This window comes from Aulostomus chinensis, chromosome 14 (assembly GCF_037954235.1).
Source record: "Aulostomus chinensis isolate RoL2024-O1b breed Wild chromosome 14, RoL_Achi_v1.0, whole genome shotgun sequence".
Lineage (NCBI taxonomy): Eukaryota > Metazoa > Chordata > Actinopteri > Syngnathiformes > Aulostomidae > Aulostomus > Aulostomus chinensis.
This window is the reverse complement of record NC_141333.1, coordinates 21,368,422-21,386,500: the sequence shown is the minus strand read 5'-3', so window position 1 is coordinate 21,386,500 and position 18,079 is coordinate 21,368,422. Positions and strand designations below refer to the sequence as shown.

Genomic DNA, 18,079 nt, shown 5'->3' with positions numbered 1-18,079 from the left:
GGTTGTGGGTGGAGCCCCGGCTGCAGCACGGGGTCTTTCTGGGTGAGTCTCCATGTTCTCCCTGTTCCTGAGTGGGTTCTCTCTGGTACTCCAGCTTCCTCCACAGTCCAAAGACATCAAGAGGGACCAGGTTAATCCAGACTCTAAATTGACCGTAGGCATGGCTGGGAGAGCCAATGGTTGTCTGTCTCTATGTGTTGGCCCTGCCATGGACTGGTGACCTGTCCAGGGGGAAGGCTGCTGGGATAGGCTCCACGCCCCTGTGACCCTTTGATTTTGACTTTTCCCTGTCTTTACTTTTCTCATGGTTCTTGTCCTCTTGTGCGCCAATCTTCCTTCTGCATACTCTTGTATGGTGTCCTGTTTTCTTTCGGAACAGATACGTTGCTGTCTTGGCTCCACATTCATCTGCTTTGTGCGTGTCCAACCCACATCTGTAACACCAGGTGTCGCTGTTGTCCTGGTCACTGTCGTTTCTGTTTCTTCCTCCTCTTGCTGCAGCTTTCTTTTGATATCCATCTCTGTCGTGTCTCTTAGTGAAGTGAACTTGGTTGTCTCTTGTCTGGTGACTATTCTCTGAAAACAATTTGGCCAGTGCCGCTTCAAAAGCTCCTACGGTCGTAAGTGCCCTGTCTAAGCCAAGTCCATCTTCCTGTTGCAAATTGTCTCATTTCTAAGAGCAGTTATAGATTCCTCAGTTCTTATTCTCTTGTATTTTATTTCATTTCACTCTCTCTTCAGCAGCAATGCCCCGGGTTTGTTGCAAAGTCTCCTCATCGCTATGAATGTTGTATTGACTAAAGAAGCAGTCCGGTTCAATAAACTTGCTTTAATCACACAATATCAATCAGGTACAATCTAACCATTTTCTGATGAAATGATTAAAAAGTTAAAAAGGAGGGAAAATTTGTCAAATTGCAACTGCAGCTTCAAATAATCATCATTCAGAATCTAATGTGCAATGAAGGAGGACAATCCGGATCTGTGTGACACCAGAGAATCAAACAAGCCATCACTGTGGAGCTGCATAGCAACCTCAGCGAGCCTTGGCATAAACTTTGAATGGGTGCGGTACACGCGTAGCTCCAGTAATCCCCTCGGTGCTTAACTCTACTCCTTCAGGAATGGAGAAAGCAAACTTCTGTAACAAACCCACCAAAAACAGGAACAGCTCCATCTTGGCCAGGCTTTCCCCGAGACACACACGCTTCCCTGGGGAGTGGAAGAAGGTTAGAAACCCATATTCTAGGCCAAAAATAGCACGACACTGACACGGATGTGCTTTACCTGCAGAGAAAGGAAGGAATGCGTCTCTCTTTACAAACTTGCCGTCAGCATTGAGGAAGTGTCCTGGGTTGAAAGTGTCGGGAGTTTCCCATTCAGCCTTGTCGAACAGCACCGAGGTCAGGATGGGCATCACACTGGTGCCCTGTAATCCACAGACATGCTGTTGTCCAGGTTTTCAGGAAATAAGCCTAACAACTTTCCCTGAGAGCTGAATTCTAAAAGCACCTTGGGTATGAAGTAGCCGCCCAGTGTCATGTCCTTGGTGGTCATTCTGAGTCCATTAAGGGGGACAATGTTTCCTATTCTCTGGATCTCATGGATGACAGCATCGGTGTAGGGTAAGTTCGGTCTGTCAGCCATAGTGGGCTGGCGGTTCGGTCCCATCACTCCGTCGATCTCTGCCTGGACTTTCTCTAGAAATACATACATATCTTCCATGATCAAAACACCCTTGTGCATGTTTCCTCTCACCAGAAAACACTGAGATGAGGGTGCAGCCACCTACCCTGGATCTCAGGGTGCTTGATGAGGTAAACCAACGCCCACTGCAAGGTCGTGGACGTTGTCTCTGTCCCTGCCAGGAACAGATCCATGGAACACAGAGCCAGATTGGTCTCATTGAAGCCCAGGTCAGTTTTTTTGTGCTACAGGTTAGACACAGTAATGAGCAGCTTGTAGTGTGTGTGTCAGTGTGTGTGAACGTGCGTGCATATGCTGTCCTTCACATACGTTCTCCATTTCAATAAGAAAGGCGTCAATGTAGTCCCGAGGATTGTTGTGGTCCAGGTCACGCTTGTGCCTCTCAACTTCCTGAGCGAGGAACTCTTGAAGGGTTCTAAAGTGGCTGAACATTTTGTTGTGTGGGCCTGGTAGGTGCTTCATCAGTCCAGGGAATGCCTCATAGAGCTACCCAGAAGAACCCAGTAAATTACAGGGTGTTCCTTTTTGAGAACCACAAACTTTTAAGGACTTACTTGACCCCACATGGAGCCCTGCAGCCAGAGAACTTCAGACAAATATTCCAGCAAGATCTTGAATTTGTGGTCGCTGTAGTTGAAGCGTTTCCCCATCACCAGCTGGCAAATGATGTTTGATACAGCGTTGTTGAAGAGCCCTGCTGGACTGAAGGCTCCACCTGGAGAAGGAGAGGTGGCTGTTACAATGAGAGCACTTCGCTGGTTCTTGTCTCATGTTGGACTGGTTGCAACTCACCTCTCTCATTCTCTATCTCTTCTTGCAGGTATCGTATCTCCTCACAGATGCTTTGCTCTATGATGCTTTTTCCAAGGCCAAAGTTGCGCAAGGCTGACAAGGCAAAACGCCGCTGTGCTTTCCATATTTCACCATTGGAAAAGAAGAGACCATCTGTATAAAGACAAGCAGAGGGAACAAGGGTCAGGCGGACCACATCACCGCACATCCAGCTTGGACGAAAGGATTTGTTCACCTGTGGTTCCTGAGTAAATCCTGTCAAAGATAGAACTGTAAGGACGATCTGCAAAGTTCTCGGCCTGTGTCACGATGGCCTCCTTGATCATCTTGTAGCCAGACACAAACACAAGCTTGTTGTTGCAGAGGCGAATGCTGAACACGTGCCCGTAGATGTCAGCCAGCTGGCGACAGGACAGCAGAGAGACAGACACGGGTGAACCGAGATGAAGTGGCTCAGAAAGCATGAATATAAGCTACAACACAGGGGTTCCATAACCTTTCAGCTCAAGATGCCCGAAATAAAGGAGCCAGCGAGGAACAACTCAGTCCAGCCCAGAGGTGGTCCATGAGAGGGAGGCACACACAATGAAGCTTATCCAAACAAAGCCTGTTTACTCAGAAGGCCAAGCAGGTAGGCCAGGAGTGGAGCACATGACCTATAGTCATGTAGAAGTGACCGATGCCGCCTAGCGCCACCAGTATGACACAGACATTAATAAAAGTGCATGAAAAGTTATGCTAGGTTGAGGGAGTTATGCTAGGTTGAGGGAGTGACAGCAGCACAGCAGAACTAGGACGAGGAAGTGGTGGTGTTGCTGCTGTTTCTCCAGGATCTCTACCTTACGGTTCTTGATGGGTGTCGATGGAATGCACCGCTGCCGGCGGAGAGTGGTGGCTTCCTGTTCTGTCAAAACATAACTTGTCTTAACCTAAAACAAAGCCTTCACGCTAAAACCACCCGGATGGTGCAAAAAATGTGTGGTGAGACAGAACAAAGACTTCCTGTATGCAGCTGCATGGTTTGAGGCGTTACAGTAAATGATAGTTTTGTCTCGAAAAAATCACCTTTTTAATACTTCTTTGAGTTTTCTTTGTTTAATTAATAGAAATCATCTCCTGAGCCCATCTGGGTCACATGACCTGTCAGGGGGTCCATCTATCCACGCATCCATCAATTCATTCATCCCTCCATCATCCATCCATCCACCCATCCATCATCCCTCCATCCATCCATCCATCCATTCATCCATCCATCCCTCCATCTTCTCCCTCTTCTCCTGTTCAGGGTGGTGGGGGGTGGAGCCTATCCCAGCAGCCTTCCCCCTGGACAGGTCACCAGTCCATGGCAGGGCCAACACATAGAGACAGACAACCATTGGCTCTCCCAGCCACGCCTACGGTCAATTTAGAGTCTGGATTAACCTGGTCCCCTCTTGATGTCTTTGGACTGTGGAGGAAGCTGGAGTACCAGAGAGAACCCACGCAGGAACAGGGAGAACATGGAGACTCACCCAGAAAGACCCCTTGCCCGAGCTCAGGGGTCCTGGCCCCTGTTTTGGGAACTCCCGTATGAATGTACCTGTTCAACAGATCCCTGACTGCTGCTGCTAGAGGAGGCTGCAGACCTGCAGAGCCACTAGCAGCAGCACTAGGGGTTCTAGTACTAACATTAGAATGCTGGTAGTACTGGTATCAGTATGCTGGTAGTACTGGTATCAGTACTACGACTTTATTGCTCATATCCTGCTGATGTTGCCATGTCAGTAACTGGCAGACGTTACTGTTGGTAGCTAGTTTACAATTATTGTCATCGTTGCTGTTGTAGTTGTGTCTGAACTCACGTCCCTCTGTCTTGCTCATTTCCCCATCTGTCCTTCTCTTTGTCTCTCTCATCACCATCTTTGTCTCTGTCCCTGTCCCCCCCCCCTTCTCTCTCTCCCCCAAGCAGGTCAAAGCAGGAGGGAGGTTCTCCACCTGCTCTACTAGGAGGGAGGTTCTCGACCTGATCTACTAGGAGGGAAGTTTAGACCTGCTCCACTAGGAGGGAAGTTCTAGACCTGCTCCACTACAAGGGAGGTTCTAGACCTGATCTACTAGGAGGGAGGTTCTAGACCTGATCTACTTGGAGGGAAGTTCTACACCTGCTCTACCGGGAGGGAGGTTCTAGACCTGCTCTACTAGGAGGGAGGTTCTACCCCTGCTCTAATAGGACGGAGGTTCTACACCTGCTCTACTAGGAAGGAGGTTCTCCACCTGCTCTACCAGGAGGGAGGTTCTCCACCTCATCTATTAGGAGGGAGGTTCTACACCTGCTCTACCGGGAGGGATGTTATGCACCTGCTCTACCAGGAGGGAGGTTCCCCACCTGTTCTACTGGGAGGGAGGTTCTACACCTGCTCTACCAGGAGGGACGTTCCCCACCTGCTGTACCAGGAGGGAGGTTCTACACCTGCTCTACCAGGAGGGACGATCCCCACCTGCTGTACCAGGAGGGAGGTTCTACACCTGCTCTACCAGGAGGGAGGTTCTCTACCTGCTCTACTAGGACAGAGGCAGCAGGGATGGATGGAGGGATTTTAAGACCCACACAGGAAAGTAACTGGACTTGAATTAAAAACAGTCCTTATGAGATCAAGACATATTTTTGAATACTTGAATGGCAAAATACTCACTTTCACATGTCAGTTTTACTTTGATTTACATTTGTCCACTAGATGTCAGTAGCTTCCATTAGTTTCCACATAAAAATTACCAGAAATTAAATATGCATTTTCCTAGCAATTAAACAATTTAAAGGTGCATTTTTTACTCAAATGAATGACGAAAATTGAGTTTCCCTCAGTCTGCCTCCTAGCAGCAAAGTTATTTTACTCTCCATCTCATTCAGATATCCACAGAGACAATTTGCAAGATTTTCTGTCAGAAAACTTTTCTCTGTTTTGCTGCTGAAAAATTCTTTTGTATTTAAATTTAAGAATGACTAAATGAATCGCTGAGTTGAATGCATATTAAACCTTTACCTTGGTGAAATATTTGTATGGATGTTCATGTTCCACACTGAAAAAATTTCCCACAAATGGGAGAGCCAGAGGTCCTGGAGGATAATTTGGAGGATTCCTGTTTCGGAGGAAGTCTGCGATGAGAAGAAAGATGAAAATAGACAGGGCCAGTCCCAGGAAGTCAAGACTGAGTAAAAAATCATAAAGCCACATGGTCACGGAGAGCCAAACAGCAGCAGGAGGATAACCTCTCCCCAGTGGTCTTGTCTGGTCTTTACAGGATTGATATTGCAGGGAAAAAAGATTTATGTACCTGGACAAATTGCTGCACTTATGCAATCAGGCCCCGCCTACATTCTCCTGGTTCAGCATGACCTGTCATAACCTTTAAAGGGAAATGTGTGGGCCACAATACCACGTAAACATATAGTGGTAATATAGGATTGACTCAGCAGTGGAGGGGGAAACAACCCGACTGTCAGCTGGTTCTTAGAAGCCTCAATCAGAGATTTAGTCGTCAGAAGTGAGAAGGCGATAAAAGGCTCTGAAGTGGGTCAGGCTGTGATGACTGCGGACCGTCAGGTGGAAAGTAAAATGCTGGCATCCGTGGCTGTTGTAATGGATTCAAAGTTCATTTATTAACGGTTCAAGAAATCACATGATACCTTTGATACTGGCAGGAAGGTCACAACAACATCGCCCTTTTATTGGACTCAAAAGGACACGAGCACACAATGACTTACGAGATCAGGACCGTGTGTAAATCACCAGCTCCTCACACCGATACATCTCTGAAGGGAGAAGATACACTGAGAGGCACCACAACTGCAGGAAAACACACACATGGAAATGAGATGGCAGGAAACCATGACAACAAACTGATCCGCCCGGAAACGCCTCAGAAACAGGAAGCTGGTTTAAGGTAAGACATCAAAGAAGAACACAGACGACCTGCTGGGAGAACATACAGTAGATGTACTACATAAAGCTGATGTATTACATACAGTTGATGAACTACATACAGTTGATGTACTACATACAGCTGATGTACTACATAAAGTTGATGTACTACATACAGTGCATATACTACATAAAGCTGATGTACTACATACAGTTGATGTACTACATACAGTTGATGTACTACATACAGTTGATGTACAACATACAGCTGATGCACTACATGCAGTTGATGTACTACATACAGCTGATGTACTACATACAACTGATGAACTACATACAGTAGATGTACTACATAAAGCTGATGTATTACATACAGTTGATGTACTACATACAGTTGATGTACAACATACAGCTGATGTATTACATACAGTTGATGTACTACATACAGTTGATGTACTACATACAGTTGATATACTACATAAAGCTGATGTACTACATACAGCTGATGTACTGATGAACTACATACAGTTGATGTACTACATACAACTGATGAACTACATACAGTAGATGTACTACATACAGTTGATGTTCTACATACAGTCGATGTACTACATACAGTTGATGTACCACATACAACTGATGAACTACATACAGCTGATGTACTGATGAACTACATACAGCTTATGTACTACATAAAGTTGCTGTACTACATACAGTTGATGTACTACATAAAGCTGATGTACTACATAAAGCTGATGTATTATATACAGTTGATGTACAACATACAGCTGATGTACTGATGAAGTCCATACAGTTGATGTACTACATAAAGCTGATGTACTACATACAGTTGATGTACTACATACAGTTGATGTACTACATACAGTTGATATACGACATAAAGCTGATGTACTACATACAGCTGATGTACTACATACAGCTGATGTACTGATGAACTACATACAGTTGATGTACTACATACAACTGATGAAATACATACAGTAGATGTACTACATACAGTTGATGTTCTACATACAACTGATGAACTACATACAGTTGATGTACTACATACAGCTGATGTACTACATACAGTTGATGTACTACATACAGTGGTTATACTACATAAAGCTGATGTACTACATACAGTTGATATACTACATAAAGCTGATGTACTACACACAGCTGATGTACTACATACAGCTGATGTTCTGATGAACTACATACAGTTGATGTACTACATACAACTGATGAACTACATACAGTAGATGTACTACATACAGTTGATGTTCTATATACAGTCGATGTACTACATACAGTTGATGTACCACATACAACTGATGAACTACATACAGCTGATGTACTGATGAACTACATACAGCTTAAGTACTACATACAGTTGCTGTACTACATACAGTTGAGGTACTACATACAGCTGAAGTACTACATACAGCTGATGTGCTACATACAATTGATGTACTACATACAGTCGATGAACTACATACAGCTGATGTACTACATACAGTTTCGGTACTACATTCATCTGATGTACGACATACAACTGATGAACTACATACAGCTGATGAACTACACACAGCAGATGTACTACATGCAGTTGATGTACTACATACAGCTGATGAACTACATATAGTTGATGTTCTACATACAGCTGATTTACTACATGCAGCTGATGTACTACATACAACTGATGAACTACATACTGTCGATGTACTACATACAGTTGATGTACTACATACAGCTGATGTACTACATACAGCTGATGTACTGATGAACTACATACAGTTGAGGTACTACATACAGCTGAAGTACTACATGCATCTGATGTACTACATACAGTCGATGAACTACATACTGCTGATGTACTACATAAAGCTGATGTACTACATACAGCTGATGTACTACATACAGCTGATGTACTGATGAACTACATACAGTTGATGTACTACATACAACTGATGAACTACATACAGTAGATGTACTACATACAGTTGATGTTCTACATACAACTGATGAACTACATACAGCTGATGTACTGATGAACTACATACAGTTGATGTACTACATACAACTGATGAACTACATACAGTCGATGTACTACATACAGTTGATGTACCACATACAACTGATGAACTACATACAGCTGATGTACTGATGAACTACATACAGCTCATGTACTACATACAGTTGCTGTACTACATACAGTTGAGGTACTACATACAGCTGAAGTACTACATACAGCTGATGTACTGATGAACTACATACAGTTGATGTACTACATACAACTGATGAACTACATACAGTCGATGTACTACATACAGTTGATGTACCACATACAACTGATGAACTACATACAGCTGATGTACTGATGAACTACATACAGCTCATGTACTACATACAGTTGCTGTACTACATACAGTTGAGGTACTACATACAGCTGAAGTACTACATACAGCTGATGTACTACATACAGTTGATATACTACATAAAGCTGATGAACTACATCCAGCTGATGTACTACATACAGCTGATGTACTGATGAACTACATAAAGTTGATGTACTACATACAACTGATGAACTACATACAGTAGATGTACTACATACAGTTGATGTTCTACATACAATTGATGAACTACATACAGTTGATGTACTACATACAGCTGATGTATTACATACAGTTGATGTACTACATACAGTGGATATACTACATAAAACTGATGTACTACATACAGCTGATGTACTACATACAGCTGATGTACTGATGAACTCCATACAGCTGATGTACTACATAAAGCTGATGTACTACATACAGTTGATGTACTACATACAGTTGATGTACAACATACAGCTGATGCACTACATGCAGTTGATGTACTACATGCAGTTGATGTACTACATACAGCTGATGAACTACATATAGTTGATGTTCTACATACAGCTGATTTACTACATGCAGCTGATGTACTACATACAACTGATGAACTACATACTGTCGATGTACTACATACAGTTGATGTACTACATACAGCTGATGTACTACATACAGCTGATGTACTGATGAACTACATACAGTTGAGGTACTACATACAGCTGAAGTACTACATGCATCTGATGTACTACATACAGTCGATGAACTACATACTGCTGATGTACAACATAAAGCTGATGTACTACATACAGCTGATGTACTACATACAGCTGATGTACTGATGAACTACATACAGTTGATGTACCACATACAACTGATGAACTACATACAGCTGATGTACTGATGAACTACATACAGCTCATGTACTACATACAGTTGCTGTACTACATACAGTTGAGGTACTACATACAGCTGAAGTACTACATACAGCTAATGTACTACATACAGTTGATATACTACATAAAGCTGATGAACTACATACAGCTGATGTACTACATACAGCTGATGTACTGATGAACTACATAAAGTTGATGTACTACATACAACTGATGAACTACATACAGTAGATGTACTACATACAGTTGATTATCTACATACAATTGATGAACTACATACAGTTGATGTACTACATACAGCTGATGTATTACACACAGTTGATGTACTACATACAGTAGATATACTACATAAAACTGATGTACTACATACAGCTGATGTACTACATACAGCTGATGTACTGATGAACTCCATACAGTTGATGTACTACATAAAGCTGATGTACTACATACAGTTGATGTACTACATACAGTTGATGTACAACATACAGCTGATGCACTATATGCAGTTGATGTACTACATACAGCTGATGTACTACATACAACTGATGAACTACATACAGTAGATGTACTACATAAAGCTGATGTATTACATACAGTTGATGTACTACATACAGTTGATGTACTACATACAGTTGATATACTACATAAAGCTGATGTACTACATACAGCTGATGTACTACATACAGCTGATGTACTGATGAACTACATACAGTTGATGAACTACATACAACTGATGAACTACATACAGTAGATGTACTACATACAGTTGATGTACTACATACAGTTGATATACTACATAAAGCTGATGTACTACATACAGCTGATGTACTGATGAACTACATACAGCTGATGTACTACATACAGTTGATGTACTACATACAGTGGATATACTACATAAAACTGATGTACTACATACAGCTGATGTACTACATACAGCTGATGTACTGATGAACTCCATACAGTTGATGTACTACATAAAGCTGATGTACTACATACAGTTGATGTACTACATACAGTTGATGTACTACATACAGTTGATGTACAACATACAGCTGATGCACTACATGCAGTTGATGTACTACATACAGCTGATGTACTACATACAACTGATGAACTACATACAGTACATGTACTACATAAAGCTGATGTATTACATACAGTTGATGTACTACATACAGTTGATGTACAACATACAGCTGATGTACTACATACAGTTGATGTACTACATACAGTTGATATACTACATAAAGCTGATGTACTACATACAGCTGATGTACTACATACAGCTGATGTACTGATGAACTACATAAAGTTGATGTACTACATACAACTGATGAACTACATACAGTAGATGTACTACATACAGTTGATGTTCTACATACAGTCGATGTACTACATACAGTTGATGTACCACATACAACTGATGAACTACATACAGCTGATGTACTGATGAACTACATACAGCTTATGTACTACATACAGTTGCTGTACTACATACAGTTGAGGTACTACATACAGCTGAAGTTCTACATACAGCTGATGTACTACATACAGTTGTACTACATACAGTCGATGAACTACATACAGCTGATGTACTACATACAATTAAGGTACTACATTCATCTGATGTACTACATTAAACTGATGAACTACATACAGTTGATGTACTACATACAGCTGATGTACTACCTACAGCTGATGAACTACATACAGCAGATGTACTACATGCAGTTGATGTACTACATACAGCTGATGAACTACATATAGTTGATGTTCTACATACAGCTGATTTACTACATGCAGCTGATGTACTACATACAACTGATGAACTACATACTGTCGATGTACTACATACAGTTGATGTACTACATACAGCTGATGTACTACATACAGCTGATGTACTGATGAACTACATACAGTTGAGTTACTACATACAGCTGAAGTACTACATGCATCTGATGTACTACATACAGTCGATGAACTACATACTGCTGATGTACTACATACAGTTTAGGTACTACATACAGTTAATATACTTCATATATCCAATGTATTACATATATTTGGTTTACTCCTACCAGACGTGGGTACTGGAAGTTTTTGTTTGTTCTTGTTTGATTTTCTGGGTTGGGTCGTAGGACACAGAGGTAAAAGTTCATCCATTCTTTATTCATTGATTCATTCACTCACTCGCTCACGTCCAGAGGACTCAGTTGATCCAAAACGTGATGGGAGGAAAGATGACACACTAATTCTTGGAAACGCAGAACTTCCTGTTTGACAAATTAGATGAGAACCGCGAAATGTGAGACGCCCTCCCACAGATCCATCGACTGTTGAGGAGGTTGCTGACGGCTGGCGTTCAGCTGAGACTTTAGCGAGGAGCGGCGAGCATCGTGAACTTGGCGGGGGAATGAGTGAAGCCCAGCACTCCCTCCATGCTGGGCATCTCTCCAGGAACTGGAGAGAAGGTGAAACGCTGCAGTAGAGTTGTGAAGAAGAGAAACAGCTCCATTCTGGCCTGGTGCTCCCCCAAACACGCTCGTTTACCTGTGAGGAGTCAGACAGGTGAGAAGAACCTAATGTTGGCTGATGTCATCACAGAGTTAGTGACAGTGGAACGGTGATTAAAAAGAACCTGCTGAAAATGGCAGAAATGCCTCCCGTCTGCAGAAGCGACCCTCCGAATCCAAGAAGTGTCCGGGGTTGAAGCTCTCTGGAGTCGCCCACTGGTTCTTATCACAGAGCACTGATGCCAGGATGGTGTTGACCGTGGTGCCCTGGTCAACGGTCACAATCAGAGTCCAACAGTTGCTCCTGTACAGTTACTTAACACTCCATGACTTGACGTTCACCACCGAACAGACTTTTACCTTGGGTATGAAGTAGCCGCCCAGTGTGGTGTCCTTACTGGCCATTTTGGGGAATCCCAGGGGTATGATGTTCCCCATCCTTTGAACCTCGTGGATGACAGCGTCAGTGAAGGGTAGGTGGGCTCTGTCAGCCAGGGTGGGCTGACGGGACTGTCCGATCACCTGGTCAATCTCTGCCTGGACTTTCTCTGGGACAGGAAGCAGAGTCAGGACCCATCAAGCAGCTACAACTGGCATATTTGTGTGTTTTTGTGTGTATGTGTGTGTGTACGTGTGTGTGTGCGTGTGTATGTGTGTGTGTGTGTGTGTGTGTGTGTATGTGTGCGCTCGCCCGCGCGCAGAGGACCCCACTGACTCTGTATGTCTGGGTAGTTCAGCATGTAGACGAGCGCCCAGCGCAGCGTGGTGGAGGTGGTCTCGGTCCCGGCTTCAATGAGGTCCAGGATGCAAACCAGCAGAGTCTCCATGTTGAAGCCGGCCTGCGGGTCCTCCCTCCTCTGGCATCAGCACAGAAAAGATCTCACGGTCACACCATTCTAGACCTTCACACAGTTCGATGTTTTATTCTTTATTCACGTATGTTTCCTTATGAACATGTAGGCAGACATTTTGTCAGGTTTGACAATAAACATTTAACTTCTTTGGACAATGAAAGTCAAGTCAGGTTCATTTGTGTGTCACCAAACCCCAACCAAAGTTCTGTCCTGACTCTTTCCAAGTAGAGCAGGTCCAGCACCTCCCTCCTTCACCTGGTGACAGGTGTTTTTCAACGGCTTCTATTGTTTTGCTGATTCTTGGTTTTACGATGCGATGGCACTTTTCTCACAGAGGATTCTTCTTCCGCCACCTTTTTTTTTTGCACACTTTCAGTTACAGAAACCATTTTGTTATCAAACAGCTCAGCTTTTCTGAGACATCACCTCTTCTCAGTTTTCGCATTTTTTTCAATTCTTATACTTTTTTCAGTCTTCTGCTTTATTTTTTTTCCCAGCGGAGGTAAAAACAATGTCAATCAAGGACTCTTGAGATGGCAAAGATGTTTGCCCCTCCTTGAAAGCAGAACGAACCAGTCATGTATATTTAGCTTGATGCTAATGGAGACAGAAGGCTAACAACAGTCAAACACTACAAAGACCTTCCTTGGACGAGCCCAGCGAGCACAAGTGAGTTGGCTCAGCTGAATGTGCCAGCGGGCGGCGATTGTAAATTTGTACGTTTTCAGCTTGAGTCAACATCTAGTCAACATCCGTACCATAAGTGGATCACTTATGGTACGGCTGGTTAAAGGGGAGTGGCTTACACCAAACGATGACCGGGAGAGTTTATAAACAGACATTTTTGGACTATCGGTCACAATAGTGAGGAAAAATGTCTTTGTGAGCCCAAGACTTGCAGTAGCAAGAACCTGGATGGCAAAGAAGTGATTATTGGGAGAAAACTGTCACTTTAACAGAGAAGAACTGTTGAAAGTAGTCCCACTCCAGAAAGCTTGGCTTAAAGGCTTGAAAATCTAAACCAAAAATCAGGAACTAAGTGAGCATGTTCGGGATTGTTGGAGATGTAGAACCTTTTTTCTCGTTGGGGACCCCATCATGGCCATGGCGGAGTGGTTGCCGCGTCAGTGTCGGTTCATGTAGCACTGCATCATCAAAAAATCTGCATCTGCAAACCTACTCACGTGTGTCTGCCTTCAGCTGCAGTCGTGTGTTTTGAGCACAATGTGAAGCGGCGTTTATCGTCTTCTCGCCACACACGAGGAGTTTCTACTGGGCTTTTTGTTGCATTCTACCAAGAGTTGAGTGCTTCAGCAGGAGGCTGCATCCTCTAATGCTGTGTGTCTCAACTGGTACATTACCTTCTCCACCTCTGCCAGGTACACATCGATATAATCTCGAGGGTCATCGGGGTTCCACCCCTCCTGGTGTTTCTCTGTTTCCTTCTGCAGGAACACCATGATCTCCTGGTAGTTGGTGAGGACCGTCTGGTGAGGTCCCGGCAGGTATTTCAGCAAACCTGGGAAGGCATCGTACAGCTGAGGGTGGGACAAAAGTTCAGGTAATTACTAGAGTAGCACTGGTGATGATGACATGATGCGGGTGTACCTGAGTAAGAGCAGAGCCCGCCAGCACGATGGCCTCTTGGTCCAACTCCAGAAACTTGCGGAATGCTTGGTCACTGTACTCAAAGCGATGTCCAAAGACCACAGAGGAGATGATGTTGCTCACTGCATGAGTGACGGTGTAGTGGGGGTTGAACGGTCTTCCTGGGAATGTATAATTATGGTATTAATGGTGGCAGGGGTTCTCTCTGGTACTCCAGCTTCCTCCCACAGTCCAAAGACATCAAGAGGGGACCAGGTTAATCCAGACTCTAAATTGACCGTAGGTATGAATGTGAGTGTGAATGGTTGTTGGTCTCTGTATGTTGGCCCTGCCATGGACTGGTGACCCGTCTGGGGTGAACCCTGCCTCTCGCCCATTGACGTTGGGATAGGCTCCACCCCTTAATGGGAATAAGCGGAAGACTATGGATGAATGGATAATGGCAGGGTAACCACGGTAACCCGATCTCTGTGCTCCACTTGCCTTGCTCTTCTTCGAAAGCCTCACAGAGGAAGCTGCATTCCAACTCAATAGATTTTTCTAGAGACTTCTGTCCCTCTCCAAAGTAGCGCAGGTGAATGTTGGCAAACTTCCTCTGCTTCTTCCACACGTAGCCGTTGCTCAGAGCGATGCCTGCAAGCATGTTGTCATTACTAACAGCAGCGACGAGGCCGTCAGCCACGTGTCAACACTGCTGAGTTTGGCGACGCAGCAAAAAACATTGGCGATTTGGCTGTGAATATGCTGATTAATTCACCAGCTTAGATAACGGACATGTTTACAGTCATGTGCCACCTCACCAAGGCCTTTGAACACAGCGTGGAAGAGGGGGATGATGGGCCGATCCGTGAAGCTGTCCAGCTGGTTGACCAGTGCCTCTTTGACCATCTTGTATCCAGATACAAACACTATCCTCTCACTGCCTCTCCTCAGGCTGAACACCGGGCCATATTCCTTTGCTAGCTGCAGAAAAACAAGCCATTGGTTGAGAAACAGACGAACCAAATGTGGAACATGTGTACATTTACTGTGCATAAAGGCATGCGTGATAATCATGATCTGAAACAGCAACCAGCTACGATACACACGTGTACACGTCACGCACACGTCCATATTCATTCACTCACTTAAAATGGAGTTAAAAGACCAGACAGTCTACAGGTCCATGAACCAGTAGTTGAGGTGAGGCGTTTACTGTCTACTGGTGCTGAGAGCTCTGATGGACCTACGAGTCCATCTCACACTCTATCACAATGTCATGAAGCGACGGCCGTGTAGCTGAGGTGCGTTTGCCTCACAAAACTACAACCTACTGTTGATGGACTACAGAACGGCCATCTTAGATGTTTCAGCTTGTTTGTAGAGAAAATATGACATAAATACTGAGGTAGAGTGAAATAAAAGCTGTCGATCACAAAGGTGACACACACTGATCATCACATTGTGAATGCTTGTTCCTCCTGTCAATCATACATCACATGATTCCCAGGTATTTATCTGGAAAATGATTGACACATTGGTGACTGACAGGTGTGGTCATCCACAAATCTACTGTATCTTCATATCAGCATGTGAAGTTTCAGCATCATCTGGTTGCCATGGTCACCGCAGCATAACGCTGAACATGTTGAAAGCTAAAGTATAGAAGCATATTAGCAAGTTATCACGAGAGATCAACAAGTTTATGATTCATATCAACAGTATATTAAAAAGCTGCAGCAGAAATGATGAACCTCAGTGGGCATGATGGAAAACTGAGGCCGCCGCCAAGCAGCGGTTCTCCTCTACAGCTGACTGCTTCTCTGTGTGTTGCTGAAGTGATGATGTCATGTCAGGACCAGAAAGACAGCTAAAGTCCCGCTGAACGTGTCCATGCCAGCAGCAGCAGACGCCGTTGTACCTGAGCAGCAGAACTAAAAGTGTGGCTTTGGTCTGTTGGGGTTGTTCTGGTGCCGTCATGAGGTTCTGCTCTAACGGTCCACATTGGCTGTGTACGGCGGCACAACATAGAAGATACTGACACGTGACAGAGCACTGACACAGAGGAGAAAACACATGTGCGATGCAGAGTACTCCTATCAGTAAAGTCAACAGTTTCAGATTCTTCATTGCAGAGCACCTCACTCACCCCCTCCATGGTTTTGAAGTCGACGCCTGTGAAGACATTCCCTAGGAGGGGGACAGGCGGCGGTCCTGGTGGGAAGCTGCGAGGCCTCCAATTCCTCACCACATCTGCCAGCAGCAAGACTACGAAGGCGAACAGCAGCCAGCCGGTGAAGTCCATTCTCTCAAAAAGTGCTTGGGAAATCATGATAGAGGTTGAAAGAATTTCAGTGTTGGAGTCTGTCTTGCTGCCAGGGGAAGGAGTGGAGGACTCTGGGTGAAAGGGGCGAACCAGGAGACGTTACATAACGCTGGGAGGCTCCTGCTGACTGCATGGGAGACAAGAGTTGAGCTTTGACCTCATCATGCTGGCTGCTGATTGGACGGTTGCAGGATGTTTGTGTCGTCTCTTCATCCTCAACGTCAACCTAATGCCAAACCTGTTTTTCAAATACCTGGTAAATATTTAATCATTGGTCTAATTTATGATGAATCAAATCAGATCACGTTTGTTTCTGGGGAGATAATCTAATCTCATGACGGCTTTATGAACCTCTGCCGTGGCCTGATGACCATTTTAACCTCCAGGTGTTACGAGCAGCGTCTTGGCAGGGAAGTTTTCTTCTTCTTTCTCTTCCGTCCCAGTTGTGGCATCTTATCATTCATTGAGTTACTTTCATCTTTTTCTGTTGACTCATGTAAGTTGTGATGTTCCGGTGTACCAGATGGTTGCAGGGATCTTCAACGAATCTCAACATCGTACCTTTACAAATTTAACCTTTAACATTTTGCAGTTTTACGTGAAGCCACAGTGAAAAATGAACAAACCGTAAGCTTTAGGTCTCTTTAATCTTTTCACAGTCATGCCCCCCTCCCCCCACACACACACACCACCACCACCACCACCCCCACCACCGTCGTCACCACAAACTTACAAACCTCTGGGTTTCCCCTGTTAAACTAAGAAGCAAGGAGATGGAAACAAGCAGTGGTGGAGGTCAGAATCATCCCACCAGAGCGTGAGAAAGTCTCCAACTCTGCTGCTTATCCCTTAAACGCGTTGCACTCTGGCGCTCCAGCATCTCAGCCTCAAAAATGCCTGAAAAGGTAGAACATAAGGACGCTTTGTTCATTGAGAGAAGACATTTCATCCTGATGAGCTGAGTTTGTATGTTTGCTGTCTTTGCAACTGCAGCTCCGTCTTAAAATTACTGCAAACGTCTCAGAGAAGTCCAGAATCAGCTCGTGGCGCCGCCACAGGCAGCATCTTTGTGAAAGTCACTTCTCCTGATTATGTGCCAACAGAAGCACGTCTGACATCAA

The 18,079-nt window shown here is 44.2% G+C and overlaps 2 protein-coding genes across 4 annotated transcripts; both read right to left on the bottom strand.

The window, feature by feature from the left end:
* Positions 1–840: 840 nt before the first annotated feature.
* On the bottom strand, positions 841–6,633 carry LOC147250140 (cytochrome P450 2J2-like). Of its 3 annotated transcripts, XM_086224359.1 has the most exons (10): positions 6,242–6,633; positions 5,520–5,632; positions 2,735–2,900; positions 2,500–2,652; positions 2,262–2,422; positions 2,017–2,193; positions 1,793–1,931; positions 1,513–1,700; positions 1,288–1,429; positions 841–1,212 (listed from the first exon to the last, which is right to left on the bottom strand). In XM_086224359.1, the coding sequence occupies exons 3-10, from the start codon at positions 2,823–2,825 to the stop codon at positions 1,037–1,039; spliced, it is 1,227 nt and encodes a 408-aa protein (XP_086080485.1). In that variant the 5' UTR covers positions 2,826–2,900; positions 5,520–5,632; positions 6,242–6,633; the 3' UTR covers positions 841–1,036. The 3 variants fall into 3 exon arrangements, with proteins under 3 accessions (XP_086080485.1, XP_086080484.1, XP_086080486.1); XM_086224358.1 differs by having other exon boundaries at positions 5,520–6,633; XM_086224360.1 differs by lacking the exons at positions 5,520–5,632; positions 6,242–6,633 and adding an exon at positions 2,996–3,362.
* A 5,193-nt stretch (positions 6,634–11,826) lies between these two features.
* On the bottom strand, positions 11,827–17,087 carry LOC147250139 (cytochrome P450 2J2-like). The gene is made up of 9 exons (XM_086224361.1): positions 16,782–17,087; positions 15,454–15,616; positions 15,133–15,286; positions 14,654–14,810; positions 14,407–14,583; positions 12,907–13,048; positions 12,552–12,739; positions 12,317–12,458; positions 11,827–12,228 (listed from the first exon to the last, which is right to left on the bottom strand). The coding sequence occupies exons 1-9, from the start codon at positions 16,962–16,964 to the stop codon at positions 12,053–12,055; spliced, it is 1,482 nt and encodes a 493-aa protein (XP_086080487.1). The 5' UTR covers positions 16,965–17,087; the 3' UTR covers positions 11,827–12,052.
* Between the last annotated feature and the right edge of the window lie 992 nt (positions 17,088–18,079).